This window comes from Prinia subflava, chromosome 19, assembly GCF_021018805.1.
Source record: "Prinia subflava isolate CZ2003 ecotype Zambia chromosome 19, Cam_Psub_1.2, whole genome shotgun sequence".
NCBI classification, from domain to species: Eukaryota; Metazoa; Chordata; class Aves; order Passeriformes; family Cisticolidae; genus Prinia; species Prinia subflava.
Window position 1 is genome coordinate 3,781,349 of NC_086265.1, and position 17,021 is coordinate 3,798,369.

General features: G+C 56.9%; 1 protein-coding gene across 6 annotated transcripts; it reads right to left on the reverse strand.

The window, feature by feature from the left end:
• Positions 1 to 212: 212 nt before the first annotated feature.
• CMKLR1 (chemerin chemokine-like receptor 1) lies at positions 213 to 11,440 on the reverse strand. Of its 6 annotated transcripts, none has more exons than XM_063415607.1 (3): positions 10,813 to 11,440; positions 3,970 to 4,053; positions 213 to 3,541 (listed from the first exon to the last, which is right to left on the reverse strand). In XM_063415607.1, exon 3 carries the CDS (start codon positions 3,472 to 3,474, stop codon positions 2,389 to 2,391), a length of 1,086 nt encoding a protein of 361 aa, XP_063271677.1. In that variant the 5' UTR covers positions 3,475 to 3,541; positions 3,970 to 4,053; positions 10,813 to 11,440; the 3' UTR covers positions 213 to 2,388. The 6 variants fall into 6 exon arrangements, with proteins under 6 accessions (XP_063271677.1, XP_063271678.1, XP_063271679.1 ...); XM_063415608.1 differs by lacking the exon at positions 10,813 to 11,440 and adding an exon at positions 9,216 to 9,688; XM_063415609.1 differs by lacking the exon at positions 10,813 to 11,440 and adding an exon at positions 7,885 to 8,031.
• Positions 11,441 to 17,021: the final 5,581 nt, after the last annotated feature.

The following is a 17,021-nucleotide window of genomic DNA, read 5'->3' on the forward strand; positions in this document are numbered from 1 at the left end:
GCCAGTGTCTGGATGGATGTTGGGGTGGAGCACTGAGATCATCCATGGAACATCTCCCAAAGCCCATCCAAGGGGCTCAGATCCCACCTCAGTCGCTCAAACCCCATCCCTCTGCTCCTGAGCTCTTTACACAATCCCAAATCCGACCCCAGGGATCAGGAATACACACAGGGAAGTGACTGCTCAGTGAAAAACCCTGGGATCCTTCCCACTTCATGCATCGAGGGATTTGTCTGGAAAACAGAGGTTTATTAAATAAGCAATCAGTTACAAAGATGGACTCAAATATTTGGGAAACTTGGGATTCCCAGGCTGCCATTACAGTGATGATTTAACCCCAGGGTAAGTACCAAGGCACTGCTTTTTTTGTTTGTTTTTGGTTTTTTGGAAAGCTGTTTGGAGTAATAACAGATGGGCTTGGAAAAAAACAGACACCAGAATTAGTGAGGAGCATCCTGAATCCATCATGAACATCCCAGCACCAGCCTGAGGGGCAGTGGGGTGGCATCCAGTCCTTCATCCCACTGCTCCCACAGCCAGGGCTTGTCCAAACCCTGAGCCCAAAAAGCCCCAGCGGGTGCTGGCTCTGGGTACATCCCACTCCCACTGTTCCCCAGACAGATCCTCTGTGGGTTCTGTGTGTCCCTGTCACTGCCCTGTCTGTCCATCTGTCCCGTCCACCCCACCTGTCCTATCCCACTCCTAACAGGATCCCGGCAACCTTCCAGCATTATTAATTAAACACCAGGGAAAATGAGCAAGAGGAGCCTCCTCCCACCACCAGAGAGGCCCTGCAGCCTCCTCAGGCACTGCATCTTCCATGGGGATGGATCCAGCATGGGTTTTGGGGGAAAATCTCTGTGGATCGGGGCTGGAAGTAGCCCTGGGCTTGGCCATGGGACGTGGCAGTGCTCCCCAGGGATGTGGGTGGATCCCAACCCCAGGAGATATTGAGACAATCCAGGTGCTGCGTGTCCCATCACATGAAGGAGGTGATGCAGATCCAGGTGGGGCAGTGCTGGGGTGGAGAGGATGCTGGATAATCCATCTGAAATCCTGAAATCCTGAAATCCAGCTCCCACTGCAGCATCCTCTCTAATCCACGACATTCCCATGGCTCAGTTACCTGGGCTTTACTTGTACCTGTGGCTGGCACAACCTGCTGCCTGGAAATAGCTCCTGGCTTTTCCTGGGAGCTGCCTCTCCATTTTATTCTCCATTTTCTGATTTCCAAGGAAAGCTATAAATAAATATTTCAGCTTTTGTGGGCACCTGGGAGCAGACTCCCAAATGCCAACACGTCAAAACTCGGCGCAAAGCTCCCCGAGGGACCTCCTGAAGTGTCCCCAGCTCCAGGGACTCTTCGTTGTCCTGGGAGTGACACATAAATGAGGGTGACACTGGGTTGTGATGAAGGAGCCCTAATGGAGAAAGAGCTCCAAAATTAACTGGGTGTGAAATTGGATGGAAGCTGTGGCTCAGTCCATCCCTCACTGCAGAGATCGGTGTGTGGCAATGGAGCCTCCCACGAGATTCCCAGAGTCTCCCAAGATGGGAGACACAAAATCATCCGGACTGGTCCCACCAGGGAGCAGCTGCCAGCAGAGCCAGTCTGCCCTGGACACAGGAGGTGACAGCAGGTTCTCTCCAGGAGCTCATTCCCAGCTCCTGGACTGCTCCTGGTCCCAAACATCCACCTTCTCTGCAGGATGTACCGTGTGGAACGTGCCCATCAAAGGAAGGGTTAAAAAGACATCTCAGGTTGACCTTTCCCTCTTTTGTCTCCCAGTTTTCCATGCTGGTGACCCTGTGTGTCCGTGAGCCCGATCCCCACACTGGACGGTGGGTCTGGATCACTCGGAAGGCGTTTGAGACTCCGCAGTTCTTTGAGGTGGAATATTCCAACCCCTCGTAAGGACACTTCCTAAAAAAGTCACCAACACCTGGTTCTGGTACCAAAATACCTCCGGAATTTACCATGAGGAGCCACACAGATATGGGACAGGGGAGTGTCACCAATTTGGCCACGGCAGGGACCCCCCATGGCACAGGAGAAGCCTTCCTGATATCCTGCACCCCACCACGGCGCCTCTGGAAACACCAGGAAAGCCCTTCCCGGGTCAGACAATGCAAAGGTTGGACGGGAATGCCCCAAAACATTTTCAGTTTGGCACAAGGATTTTTGCAGTCCCACACAAGATCGAGGGTGGTTGTGTCTTCTCCATACCTTGGGGGTCTCCATCTCCTGCCAGCCCCAGGCAGCAACACCAGTCAAAAACGGGCTGTAGGACAGGGCTGGACAATGCTTGACCCACACAGGGCCACCACAGGGGTGGTCACCGCCACAGTGCCAACACCAGGGCACTCTGTCCCTCCTGCAGGCGGAGTTTAGACAACTGTTGTCTCCTTCTCAGTCATGGAGGAGATCTTGGAGAAGCTCCTGTGCACGATGCTGGAGTGTCCTGTCTCCTCGCTGAGCGCGTTCACCAGCCTGGAAAGGAGGGTCACCTTGAACTTCTTGAAGTCCTGGCCCATGAAGACGTAGAGCACGGGGTTCATGCAGCTGTTGGAGGCCGCCAGGGCCGTGGTGAGCGGGATGAAGATCTCAAACACGGACCAGGGGACGGCGTCGGGCACCGTCTCCAGCAGGTTCAGCAGGTGGTAGGGACTCCAGCAGAGGAAGAAGGTGACAATGATGGTGACGATGATCTTGAAGGGCTTCTTGGACTTTGCCAGGCGGTTCCGGCGCAGGTTGAGGACGATGGCGATGTAGCAGAAGGTGATGACGGTGATGGGGAGGATGTACCCGGCCAGGAACCGGGTGATGTTCACCGTGCGGTGCCTCATCAGCGCCAGCCCCTCGTAGGATTTATCCCTGGAGAGGGAGAAGTTGCTGAAGCAGATCACGGAGCTGCGGGTCTGCGCCGTGTCCCGGAAGACGAGCGAGGGGCAGCTCATGACGACGCCCACGGTCCAGATGACGGCGCAAACGCCGTAGGCCAGGCTGGGCGAGCGGTGGTTCTGCGACCACACCGGGAACACCACGGACACGTAGCGGTCGAAGCTGATGGTGGTGAGCAGCAGGACGCTGGTGTACATGTTGAGGATGAGGAGGAAGGAGTTCAGCTTGCACATGACGGTGCCGAAGATCCAGTGGTAGCTCATGGCCGTGTAGGCGATGTTGATGGGCAGGAAGATGTTGAAGAGGAAGTCGGCCACGGCCAGGTTGAGGAACCAGACGGCGTTGACCGACTTCTTCATCTTCAGGGTGATGATGGCGATGACCAGGCCGTTGCCCAGGATGCCCAGCACGCAGGACACGCTGTAGATGATGACGGACAGGATCCTGGTGATGTCCTTGGGGTCGTGGGCAGGGTCTGCCCACACGCTGCCGCTGTCCTCGTAGGGGTAGTCCGGGTAGTCGCTGTAGTTGTTGAGGTTGTCCAGGTAATCGGACAGGTTGGGAAGCGCCATTGTCTGTGGGGATGGCAGCCAATCCCAGGGGTCTGGGATGCCGGGATCTGCAGCCAGTGAACTTCCCCTGCTGAGCAAACACCTCTGTTAATGGGGGTGAGGAGAGCAGGAGGGACAGCGGCCCCCAGCACGTGTGGGGACTGGGGACAGGGAGCGAGGGGACAAACACAGGAATGGGGATCCCGTGAGAACCCCGCTGGTCCTAAACACGATGCTCCCGCAGCTCCTCCCTGATTTCCACCCCCATCCATGAGACATCAGGACGTGATTCAGTCCCTCAGCTCCACCAGGATGTGGCTGCAACCTCATCCTGCAAAAAACCCGCCTACTTCCAGGGGGAAAACCGGGATAATGCTCGTTAACAGCTCATCAACAGCTCTGACCTTCCAATCTGCAACGTGTTAAGGCTCTTCTCTCTTTTTTTTTGTACAGAATTGGACTGAAAACCGAAAGGGAGGCTCCCCACACACCCACTGACACCAGGCACCCTCTCACCTCTCTCCTCTCTGTCAGGACAGGTGACAGCTCAGTGTCCCAGGGCACAATCGCAGCTCCCTCCACGCCGGCCTAAGGCACGAGCTGTAACATCAAAGCCAGGGTCAAAGAAAAGCCACTCACCCCCGGATGGGGTTAAGGGAGGAAAACCATTCAGGGTGTGGCAACAATTAACCCTGTTAATTGTTAAATCGCAGCTTCCCTCGGGAGGCTCCCCTGGCCCGGGGACCCTCCTCGCCTCCGGTCTGGGGCAGGCAGGGTCCTGCCATGATCCCAGCAACTTTTGGGATAACCCAGGACAGAAATCCCATCCTGAACTCTCTGTACAAGCCCTCAACACGAGCAGTGTCCTCAGGTGCACACAAAGAACCAAACAATCAACCACAGGTTATTAATAATTAAGTGACAAATAATCTAAGGTATAAATGAGGTCCACATTATGATCTGTTTTATATCCTGGATTCTCCCGGGGTTTTTTCCTCGTTTCAATTGGTGCCCTGTATGTTTAAATATGTTAATTGTGGTGAACAAACAGCATCATTTGCCATTTTCAGACTCCGTGCTCCAGAGCCTGGATTGAGGGAGTTCAGGCTCTCCCCTGTGGGTCAGGGGGTTTAAAACCAAAATCCCCCAAAGCCTGGCTGAGGGGCACAGAGCACCCCACCCGGCCGTGTCCTCACAGGAGGGACGTGGGGACGCCCAAGGACCCTCCCTGTTCCCTGTTTCACCCCAAAGGTCCCCGAGCGTCACCCTCCCGCCAGCCCTGCTCTGAAATTCCCATGGTGTTTGTGTTGGAAGCTATTGTTTCTCCCTGGGCTTTTCCTGCTGTTCCTTCCTGCCATTGCTGCTGCAGCGTCCCCGGCCGGGGGTGAAATCCCACCCTGTCACCTCCCCCTGGCCCAGCTCCGGGGGACGATAAGCGGCCAGAACAAACGAGGTTTGAGTGCAAAGCTTGGGAATCAGCTGGAGCTGGGAAGAGGCCTTGTCCCAGGAAAACCTCGATGGCCAAAGAAGTGAATTAAAGTCAATGATCCGGTGGAAGGAACAGAATCAGCAGAACTGACTCTCCCAGCGATGTTAATGTTGATTAATGAGTCATTGCTTTATGGAACAGGGACTTTCAGGCCATCCCCTTCCCAAAGGCAGAGCCCCAGGGAGGTGGGGGAGCCCCACGAACCCCATGTCCACCCCACCCCATTGCCTCATATCCTATCCCACTTCATTGCCTCCCATCCCATCCCATCCCATCCCATCCCATCCCATCCCATCCCATCCCATCCCATCCCATCCCATCCCATCCCATCCCATCCCATCCCATCCCATCCCATCCCATCCCATCCCATCCCATCCCATCCCATCCCATCCCCCACAGAATCCCAAAACTCCCTGGACTTGCTCCACAACCACCATTTCCACCCCATCCATGGGGTGAGACCCCCAGGGCTGCACCTCCACCCCTCGCCACCCTGACCCCACATCCAGCCCCTGCTCCAGCAGGACAGGAGAAATTCCCACTCCTCTTCCCGCTGTTTTTAACGTTAAATCCTCCCTTCATTATTATTTTTAATTGCTGGATGACTTTCAGCTCATTCCAAAGCTCATTTTCTTGGATTATTGATTTGAATTCTGTGGTAGTTTTGCTCTGCCAGGTTGGGCAGGGATTGGTCTCTGTTCCCAGCTGGGATGAGGATGGCAGAGGGCAACGGGAACACCAGGACTCTGCTTCCCTGTGGGGTTTGGAGGAGGATGGGTTTGTTCCCAGGGCTCACGAGGAGCAATCCCAAACTCCACAGGAGCAGCAGGCGGCTGCCAATCCCACCACAAACATTCCAGAGGGGCAGGATGGGCACCAGGAGCCCAGACCTGCTGGAAAATCATCCAGCAAACTCTCACCTGCCTCTCCAAAACTCTCCCAAAAATGGAGAGTCTCAGGGGCAGCTGCATGAAACCTCCTCATTTCTCACAGAAAAAAAAACCTCCAAAGTCTGGGAGGAAAAAAGAAAAAAAAGCCACATAATACTAAGAGTGTTTCATTGCTCCTCTCTGGGCTGCAAATTCCCTGCTTGAGCCAAAACCACTGTTCTCCCTTCGATCTATTCATCTTTGTCCTCCTACCTCAACAAAAACGAGCGGAGGATTTACCCAAAATAGCCTTTTCCCCGTCATTCCCGCAGCTGTGTTTGTGTTGGTACCCAGGGAAGGCCGGGTGGGATTCCCGACGGGCGCCTCGCTCACCGGCAGCATCCCGGCACATACCGGGGGAGGATGAGGTCAGGGGTGTTGTTCTTGGGAAGGCAACAGGAAACCGAGAGAACAGCAGAAAATGTTCAAATCCAGCTTTTCTGCGCGAAAAAAAACCAAACCCTGGCCAAGGCAGGCGGGCGGGGGACGGATGTGAGCGGGGAAAGGCGGCGGGATCCGCGTCCCGGGGCCGTGGGGAGGGCAGGGGATGCTCGGGCCGCCGGCAGCGGATCCCGGCGGGCAGGGCGGTGCCGGAGCCCCGCTCCAGGAGTTTGCAGGGACGGGCAGGTTGCCAGCACCGCCTCCTGCCCGCTGGGCAGGCTCTTACTGGAGGCACTGGGACAGGTTGAGGAGAACTGATAGAACCTAATCAAATCAAATCAAATCAAATTAAATTAAATCAAACCAGCAGAGCAGCTTTTGAGCACATCAGATCCTGCCTGAGCTGTCAAAGCGCATCACGCTTTGATCCACATCGTGAAATGAATCCGGGCTCGGACCTGCCAGGGCTGGGTCTGCAGCACTGGGGAAATTGGGGGAGCCCTGGGGTTGGTGTTGTCACCCTTAGAAAAGCCTTGTCTCCGGCACGGGACACTCCGGACAGGACAAATCCCCTGGGAAAAGCCGGGCCCGTGCCCGCCCTGCCGCCGCCTCCTCCCCGGCAGCTGCTCTGCCTCTCCCCCCTTGGAGCGCTTCCCTCCCCTCCTTCCACCGGCGGTTTCCGAGCTCCCAGCGCACCCCAAACCCCAACCCGCTTCCTCCGGGCGTGGGAGGAGCGGGCGGCTCCCCCGCAGCTTCCCGGGAGAGGGGAATTGCCGGCAGATGTTTGGAGCTCGGCTTTGGGAAGGGCTCGGGGTGAGACAGGATCTCCACGTCCCTCTGGACCTGCTGGCACCAGACGCCACCGAGCCCTGCTGCAGTCCTGGATGTCCCCGGAGGGCAGGGGTGTCCCTGGGGACATGTGGCAGGTGCTGGTCCCATTTTGTGGGGGTTCATGGCTCTGGCTGAGCCTCAGTCCCACCCTGCGGGCTGGATCCCCAAGAATTCCGTGGCATCTCATGCCCTAGGGAAGGCAGCTGCAAACCCCATCCCAAGCTGGCACCTGAGGCCACCCCGTCCGTCCCTCTGGCACCCAGGGTTACACAGGAGGGAATTCCCTGCAGGGATCCAGCTCCCAGGAGTCTCAGGGAGCGAGGCACCAAAAGGGAAAGCAGCTCTGGGTACCCAGCCCCAATTCCCCTTTATTTTAGCCGGTGATTGCCATGGCAACAGATGCCACGGGGGCGATGCTGCTCAGCCCCCCACTCCCCACCGGGATACCCGTGGTACAGCCCCATTCCTCGGTGTGAATCGACCACCAGCCCATCAGGAGGGAGCTGAGCCATCCCAACCCTGAGCTCCAGCCTGCCCAAAGGCTGCTCCTGGCTGTGATTCCAGCCCTGCCACCACCCCTGACCCTTCCACCCCGCTCCAGCAGGCTGGGAAGGGGACAGGGATGTGTGGGATGCCACGGAACCACCAGCAGGCTGAGAATGAGCTCCTGCCAGCGAGGATCCGGGCTGGAAGTGTTCCCAAACCTCTCCCAGCAGCTGGAGACCCCCCCAGTGCAAAGGGAGAAGGCACAGCCACAGGGGAAACTGAGGCACGGAGCTCAAGGGGAAGCTCAATCCCTACCTGCATCCACTCAGACACATCCCAGCTCTCCATCACGGATCCAGAGCCCCACACCCGGCAGCCTCCCCCTGCATCCCGGACGAGGCTGCGCACCCCGCCCCTGTGAACGGCTCAGGAAAAAGGGAATAGCTGGAAAAGGCAGCCTTAAAAAAGCTGCTGTGCCCAGGGTGGGACAGAAAAACATAAAAACATGAGTCAGTGTTTATCTGGGCAGAGCCGGCCGGGCTGTGCTGGACGGGTCAGGATAGGATGGGATGGATCCTACGGATCCTCCTGGCCACAGAGTGGGGTCACCCCCACAGGGAGAGCGCCCCAATCCTGACAGAAAGTGGGGTTTAACCTCAAAATTCGGGTCATGAAAGGCCCCTCCCAGGGTGAAACTCCAGCAGAGGAACCCGGCCTTCCCTGGTACAAAGTATTGAAAGAGCCACCCCGTTTGTAAAATCCTGACCTTTTGCTCCATCTGCTCTGCTCTTGGGAAGGTTTGAGGATTAAAGGGGAAAATTTTGGGCGTTTGTACCTACACAGACAAAGATTTCCTTTAAAAAGGGCAGTTTGTACTTCTGAGCTGCTTTAAACGATTCGGCTTCCAAGACAATAAAAGTTATCTTTTCTCTTTTCTCTGCTCTCTTCTCTTCCAACAATCCAAGGTTTTCTCCTGGCACTTCTCAGGCAATAAAAAGATAAAACCCCCTCCCTTTTTCAGCATCCTCCCTGCTACATCCCAGCAGCCCCGTGATGCCACCCCTAACCATGGCAGGGCTGCTTGGGGACAAAACCTTGGGGACATCACTCCAGATTTGGGGCGTACAAAGGGAAAGAAAGCCAAGAAAACAGAAATAGGGCTGCGGGAGGGATGTGACCCCGCAGGGGACGTGGCAGGGCTGGGGACAGCAGACTCAGCCCCCCCTGAGTGAGGAAGTCACCCCGGATCTGCAGGAGCATCCTCCCAGCTGTGCTCAGCGTCCCCAGCTGAATGCTGATCAGCACGGCAAAGAAAAGCCACCCTGTTCTCCCTGTCCCCAGCGAGGGGACACTGCCACACTGTCAGGACATCAACCCCCCCAAATTCCCCACCAGCTCCTCTCCCTTCCGTGCTGTTTTCCCACCACGCAGGCTGCAAAGCCCAGCTCCAAAAGAGGTTGGGATTTTAGGGAAAATTAAGGGGTTTTGGGTTAAGGACAGCGGGGATCCCAGAGGTTCCAAAGCCACTGTGTAACAACAGGGGAGCAAAAAACCTCAACTGGCTGCAAATCTCCAGCAAACCCTTCCTCCCAGATCACTATTAAAAATATAAATTAGCAAATATATATAAATCCAGAAGTGTTTACCTGAGCTGGATAAATCCCCAAGGAATTTTCAGCATTTAGAGGCTGGATTAGATATCTCTGCTTCTCCTACGGCCCCGTTAGGGCTGGCATGGGAACGACCCCGGGCTTGTGGCTTTGGCATCCAGCTGGAGCTGACACGGATGTTGCCGGGGTTTCTCATCCCGAGGAGACGCGCATGGGATGGGAGGATGAGGAAAATAAATGCAGCCCGTGGAAGAAACCAGCTGCTGGCCTCAGCAGAGCTGGAAGGGGAAGGGGGAAGCTCTGTGGGGGGAGGATGTTGAATTTGCGGAGTTTAGCCGGACACAGAAGGGGATGTGGCAGCAGTGGTGTGGCCTGTCCACCACAGCTCCTGTGCTGCCCACAGGGGCTGGGGAATCTCCTGGGAGCCTTTGGGAAGGGTTTGGGTGTCCCTCACTGTGAGCACAGCCAAAGGGTCCCCTCAGGCTCCTCCACCCCAGCTGCCCCTCATCCCTGATCCCCAGAGCCCCCAAATCCATGCCCTGCTCCTGGGATGTTCCAGGAGAGGGGAGCCCAAAGCCATTCCTGGGGTGCAGGGAAGAGGAGAAGCTGCTCATCAGGTCCTGCCTGTTCATCCAGTGCATCCCCAGAGGGGAAATCAGCCTGTCCTGACCCCCAAAGAGAGGGTCACCAGCCAAGGGCCGCCCTGACCCTGCTCCTGTGCCTGCCAGGAGCTGGAAACTGCTGGTGACATCCACGGTGCAGCCGGTGATCCGGCACGAGCTGAGCCCGGATGGGCACAAATCCCTGGACACAAATCCCTGCCCCGAGCCAGGGTAGCTCATCCAGAGGGAGGTGCAAAACACCCGGAGCCAAAGCTGCACCATGCTGGGACAGCATCACCTCCCACCAGAGCCCCACCTGCTCTCTGTCAGCAAGATCCGGGAGTTTCCCAGCTCCCCAACAAGGGACAAATCCCAGTTTCCTCAGAGCTGGAAAGCCACCACCCAAGTGTGACCAGGGGACAGGGGGTGATGCCAGTACGGAGTGAGGGCAGGTGGGCGGGAGCTCCAGGACACCATGTCCTGTCAGGTGGGGACATTGACCCTGTCCCACACGGACGAACTCCCACGAGAGCCGAAAAAGAGGAATCGGAGCCACGGCCAGCTTTGCACAACTCAGTGTCGCAACGTCCCTGAGCTGAATCAGGGCTGGAAAAGTGCTGATGTGCCAGCTCGTGGGGCTGCTGCGGGGAAAGGAGAAGCCCCAAAAAGCCCTGACGTGTGAAGCGGGCAGGGATGTGCCAATCCCCCTGTGGAACCAGGCAGGGGGCCCGTGACCGGCTCCCGGGGGTCCCAGGGGCTGGCGGGACCCCCGGGATGGGGCGGGAGCTCTGGGAGGTTCCACACATGTGGCACCTGTGGCAGGTCCCCAGCAGGGTGCAGAGGGGAGGTGCCCCAGGACAGTGGGAAACGCAGCCCAAAAATTCTAAAAACCGTGAGAAACACGGACCTGGCTGGGGAGTGGCACAGGCTGGGTCTGCCCATGGCTCTGCCACCACATCCTGTCCCATCTGCTCCCCAGTAACACCGCCCAGTGCTCCCAGTATCCCCCACCAAGTGACTTTTCCCAGTACCTCGTGCGGTGCCAACGCTGTCCCGCTGCTCCGCGCTGGGCAGGACGAGCTCGGCGTGCCCTGGGTGCCAGCGGGATCCCATTCCCGGGCGGATCCCGGCGCGCCGGGACCAGTCACAGGCACGGTGCCGCTCCCGGCCGGTTTTAAGCGAGAGGGGAGGGAATTGCATCCATCACCGAGGTTTTCTTGGCAGCGCGATGCTCGGCGAGCAACAGCTGGGAGAGGGTGTGACGCCGGGAGCTGGGAACGCTGGCCTGGATCACAACCCAGCGTGAGGAAGCAACAAGCTGCTTCCCAAGGGGCCTCCTCCTTTCCTGTGCCGCCCCCCGGCCCGGAGCGCTCCATCCATCCCACGGAGGGATAACGGGGATGCTCCGCAGGGATGCTGCTCCAGCCGGGAGCCCGAGGGGAGGCAGGTGGCTGCCAGCCCCCCTGGCTGTGCTGTCCCCACCCTGGGTCAACCGCTGTCCTCTGCTCCCCTCGCCGCCCCCAACTCCTTCCAAGACGTTGAGTCACTTCCCTTCAGGCAAATCTGGCTCCCAAACGGCCGCTCCTGCTGCTCAGGGGCTGCTTTTCCCGATGGATTTCATTACCACCGGGATGCTGCAGCTGCTTCCAGCCCCCCAGCCCGCACAGGCTCTGTGGTGGCAGCTCTGTCACCCACAGCCCCTTTAACACCTGCAAAAAAAGTTCTTTGGGGGCCACAGAGGGGCTGGGAGAGGCTCCAGGGTAGGAGGGTAGGAGGGATGGGAAAGGCTGGATGCTGGGATGGGGTTCAGGGGGACAAACAAGAGGTTTTTGGGGCAGCCCCTCAGTTTGGGAGCACTCAGCAGCCCAGCCCCCACCCACACAGAGCAAGAGGTTTGGATAACCCCAGGCTTGATGTGGCACCAGGAAAATTCCTTCTCTCCCCACGCAGCTCCCGCGCTCCCAGGCCTCAGCCATCCCAGTCCCAGCATCCAATCCAGCGGGATAAGAGCCAGTGCAGGGGCTGGGAGCAAAGGCAGCACAAGAAACACAAGAAACACATCAAAAATTGGCAGTGATGCCCCCTCACCCTCCTCCAGCCTGGAATAGGAGCAGGATTTGCCCCACTGGGACACCCCAGCACCACCTCAAGCACCACTGCCCTGGGTTTGTCACCGGCCATTCCAATCCTCTCCCCAGCAGAAAGGAAGTTCATCTACCACAGGAGATTAATTAAGGTTAATTAATTACCCTCAGCTGTAAAGACAGGGCAAAAAACATCCTGAATCCAGCCAGCAAAGGAGAAAACTGAAAACTGATGGGATTTCCTTTTGTGTGTGTGGAATCAAACTGTGCCACCAAGAGATGCTCAGGGTGGCACCAGCTGGGACCTGCGGGCTTCCCAAAATCTCCCCAGGGCCTGCTGGGGCTGGGAATGCCCGGCCATGGATGCTCCTAAGAGCTGACCTGGAGACATCGTGCTGGGGCAATGATGGAAATCCCGGCAGCTCCGAGGGGTCCAGAGCCAAGACCCAGCACAATCCCAGTGCTCCCAGCAAGGCTGAGCTCTGCAGCCCCACAGAACCCACCCATCCCTGGGCACTGCCTCCTTCCCAGGCACCTGCCACTTCCTGGGCTCACACTGATCCCTGCGTTTGGCAGGATGAAGGGAAAACACGCTGGGATATGATTTGGGATGTGATTTCCCATCCCCAGCGTTTGTGGGCTGGGGTTTCCCTGCGGGGCACTCGGAACCGCCGGCTCAGCACAGCCCTGCCGGCAGCAGCGCCTGCGGAAGGACAAATCCCTGTTCCCAGGGCTGGTGACGGAGCAGGATCCGTGCAGGAGCAGCCGCCGGGAACAGCAATTCCAGGCGCAGCCTTTGGCAGTTGTCACGTCCTTGGCAAGCGCCAAGTGCCACCCACACCGAGCAAAGCAATTAAAGCTCTAAATTGATTTGGGCTGATTAAACGCCCTGCAGCAGCTCCCTGCCGAGCCGGGATGCAGGGATGGGTTTGGGATTCGGGGATGGGTTTGGGATGCGGGGATGGGGCCGAGATGCAGGGATGGGGGCAGGGATGGTGTTGGGATGCGGGGATGGGGGCAGGGATGGGGCTGGGATGCGGGGATGGGGCCGGGATGTGGGGATGGGGCCGGGATGCGGGGATGGGTTTGGGATGTGGGGATGGGTTTGGGATGCGGGGATGGGGCCGGGATGTGGGGATGGGTTTGGGATGCGGGGATGGGGCCGGGATGCGGATATGGGGCCGGGATGCGGGGATGGGGCCGGGATGCAGGGATAGGTTTGGGATGTGGGGATGGGGCTGGGATGCGGGGATGGGTTTGGGATGTGGGGATGGGGCCGGGATGCAGGGATGGGTTTGGGATGTGGGGATGGGGCCGGGATGCAGGGATGGGTTTGGGATGCAGGGATGGGGCCGGGATGCGTGGCCAGAGCCCGGCAGGTCCGACCCCTCCAGCTCTCGCCCTCCTTCCCTCCCACACAGGCGCTGGGAACCCTCCTGACTCATCCCGAAACAGATGTTGCAGTCAATGGGGAAGAAACTGGAGGAAGTTTTCCCTCTCCGGGGGAGCTTTCTCCGGCATCCAGCAGCACTTTCCCTCGCCCCGGGCAGAGCCGTGGGGATAAATGGGAATGGCTAGAAAAGCAGCTGGGCTAAAAGGACAAAGCAGGAGGCTCCCACTGCATATCCCAGCTCCAAATCCCGGGTTTTAGAGCTGGGTTTATGCCCATGGGTAACTCTGCCCTGCCTTTCCCACACGGAGCTCATCGCTGGCTCCACACCCGCTGTGGTCCCGAGCTCCGGATCCCGTCGCTGCCTCCCGATCCAAGTGCAAACTCACTGCACAAATAAAGAAGCCACAGACAGGATGTTCAAGAGACGGCTCCTGTTCTCTTTTTTCGCTGATTTGATACAACCACGGAAAAAACCCCAGTCCCAACCTTGTGCAACTCGTGTCTATAAATAGCCCCGGAGACGCAGCGGGGCTGGGACAGGGTGGCCAAACCTGCTGTGCTCCTGAGGCTGGCACCGTATCCTGCTGCATCCCGCCCCTGGGATGGGCAGGTCAGGGATCTCCACACGGTTCAGCCTCCAAACACCCTCCCAGAGCCTCTGTTTGCCTCCAATCTTGTGCAATTTTCCCCATTTTTCCACGTGCTTCCCTCAGAGCTGTGCCAGGGGCTGGATCCGAGCAGTGCACAATCACGGGCCAGGGGATAATTGTGAATTTTCGGCTCCCAAACCCCACCCTTGGCAGAGGAGGACTGATGGGAACATTCCCAGGGCACAGCTGGGCCCTGTTCCATGGATTTCCCCATCTGGGGCACCACCCATCCCCATCATGCCGTGACAGCTCCCCTGGGAGTGATGGAGGTTCCACATCGGGAGATTTATCCATGATTCCCAGCTCCTGCTGGAGCTGTCAAAGGCCACTGACAGCTCCTGGAGCAGGGATGAGGAATTGCCATGCATGGACACTTTGTTCCTGCCTTGGAGCTCCTCAGCAGGTGACAGAGGGGACATCACCCGCCCAGGGATTTATGAGCAGAGGTGGCATCAAATCCTGGAATGGTTGGGTTTGGAAAAACCTTAAACTCATCCCATTCCATACTTACCATGGGCAGGGACACCTTCCACAGACCAGGTTGCTCCAAGGCCCATCCAGGCTGGCCTTGGAATAAGAAATTCCATGAACAAAATTCCTAAAATGCTCCAGGTTTGGATGCTGCTTATCCCACTGGAAAATGGGAGATGCTGACAGGTTTCAGTTCCCTGTGCTGGGAACTGCTGGAGCAGAATTCAGGCTCATCTGTCACCCTGAACTCCCTAAAATCCCCTGGCTGTGCTTTGCCTGCTGCTGGTGTGCCGAGTGAAGATACCAGACATGGATGGAGGGGAGAATTCCTGAGGTCTCCCAGCAAAAATCAGTGGGATCTGGCTGACAAAACCCCTCAGGAAACTCCAAGTCCTTTAAGGCACGAGCTGGATTTCTCTTCATAAAAAGGACTTTATACCAATAAATTCCTTCAAATTCCCAAACATCCAAAAGGAATCCTGCTTTACTTATGTTTCTTTATTTAACAAACCAAATTTTCCTTGCAATCAACATCTGGGAGCTCACCATTCCATGGAGCAGAACTTTGCAAGGACATGTATTTTTGAAGTTGACTTTGCCAATGGCCCCATCCAGCTTCCCATCCCTTGGAATGGGCACAGGAACTGCCCAGCTCCGGGGAAGGTTCAGCATTCCTGTCAGCTCTGAGCAATCCATGCCTTTTTCGGGGTTTTTTTGGCTGGGGAGTGGCCTTGGTGCAGGTTTCCTGGGCTCCAATAGCCCTGGAATTTGTAAAAATAACAGCAGGACATGTTTTATTCCGGAGCCTTTGCCAGGCTGGGATTATTTGTGGAATGAGGGAGTTGCTCGGTGGTGCCAGGGAGATGTGGGGGTACCTGAGCACTGCAGGGCATCCCAGGAGAGCCCCACGTTCTTGTCTCCCATCGTCGCTCCCGGAAAATTCCACCATGAAGGATTTGAACGAGTCATTTATCAATTAAATGTGCACTCTGGCAAATTAAAATCTGTCCTCTTGTTTAATTAATAGGGCAGCTTTATATTCGACAAATTAGGGAGCCTCTTGATGAGCTAATTTGTTAATTAATGAAAGCCTGGAGGCTCTTCCTTCATTAGATGTTGGCACATCCTCGAATCCAAAGTGTAGCTCCTCCTTCAGGACCCCTGGGCTCAGACTGGGAATGGCCCTGGCAGTGGATTTGCCATGGGGGAGCTCTTGGCATGGCTCCTGGCATTCCTGGGATTTGTGGCAGCAGCAAATTCCCATTCCACTCCCCTTTCCTTTGGGAAAATTTACGCCCCTTGCCAAGGAAAAGCGAGAGATGCTGTGGCTGAGGCGCTGCTGAACGGAGCCCAGGGATGCTCTGGGATGGAAAGAGGGGAAAAAATTGATAAAAAACAGGGAGAAAGCTTCTGGTCCTGTCCAGGGATCTGTGCTGGGTGGGAATGAGCACTGTGGGTGGAGGATCCAGAGCTCATCCCAGCAGATCCGAGGATTCCTGGGTGTCTCCAACACCCAGATCACTTCTGCAGGGAAAATGAATCCCCCAGGGGTATCCAGGCTCATGGATCAGCCCTTTTCCCCATCCCAGATGGCCACAGCCACCCCCAGCAGCCCCCTCCCAGTGCCTCCAGTACAAACCAGTGCCAGGACGGTGCTGAGGCTGGGTGGGCTCCATGAGCTGCTCCAAATGATGCCATGGAAAGAGGGACAGGGATCCCAAAAGGAGCGTTGGGGTCACCCCAGAGAGAGCAGGACCAGTAACACCAGCAAGAGCAGCGTGGTGGGGCACACCCACACTGACCTGGGACAGATCCTGCTGCAAATCCCGCTCCACATTAAAAACCAGGAATGTGGATTCCAGGCTGGCACCAAGGACCATCCCCTCCAAACCAGACTGTCCCAGACCCCACGGAGCAGCTCCCGCGTTTATTTTTAGCCACCAGTGCCTGCTGCATTCACCAGTTATCAAAGAAATATGGGAAACCAGGAGAGGCACCCAGAGACTCCCTTATCTCTGTTTTCCATGGACTGGCAGTTCCTGGGATGTGTTTACACTCAGCCTTTAAAAAGCAACCCCAGGTTCACTTTCTACCACAGGAGTTTGCCAAGTTTCCAGCTTTCCCTGGATCTTATCCCACCCAGGCAGGTCCTGGAGAGAGGGCACAGGTCGCTCAGACCCCAAAGCTGCAATAAAAAAGAACAGTGAGAGGCAAATTCCTGATGGATTTTCCACCAACCCTTGGCCAAAAAAATGATGTTGCCGTGAAGGCTGCCCTTATTTGGGTGCCTTTTCCAGGACTACACCGATGGTTTGTGCGCTGGCTCTGGATCCTGATCCATTCTCCAGGAATGCCAGGCACAGGGAACTCAGCTGATGCTGGGACATCTCCCTAATTCCTGCTGGAATGTGACCCCCAAGCACTTTTCCCAAGGCTGGTGCTCTCAGTCTGTGCATCCACAGCCTCCCTGCTGACACAAGGGCTGCATTCCCACCCTCTGCCATGATTCCCACCACATTTGGTTCTCCAACCCTTCAGAGAAACCTCAAATTCAGCACCTCCAGGAGTCTCTCTCCTCTCCCCACAAGAAAAGGCAATTCCAGAGCTTAATCCTTATCCCGTTTCAGCAGCAGGTTGTGCTG

What these genes read in the sequence shown, in the direction of transcription:
- CMKLR1 (XM_063415607.1), bottom strand. Translation starts at nt 3,474, where the DNA reads ATGGCGCTTCCCAACCTGTCCGATTACCTGGACAACCTCAACAACTAC.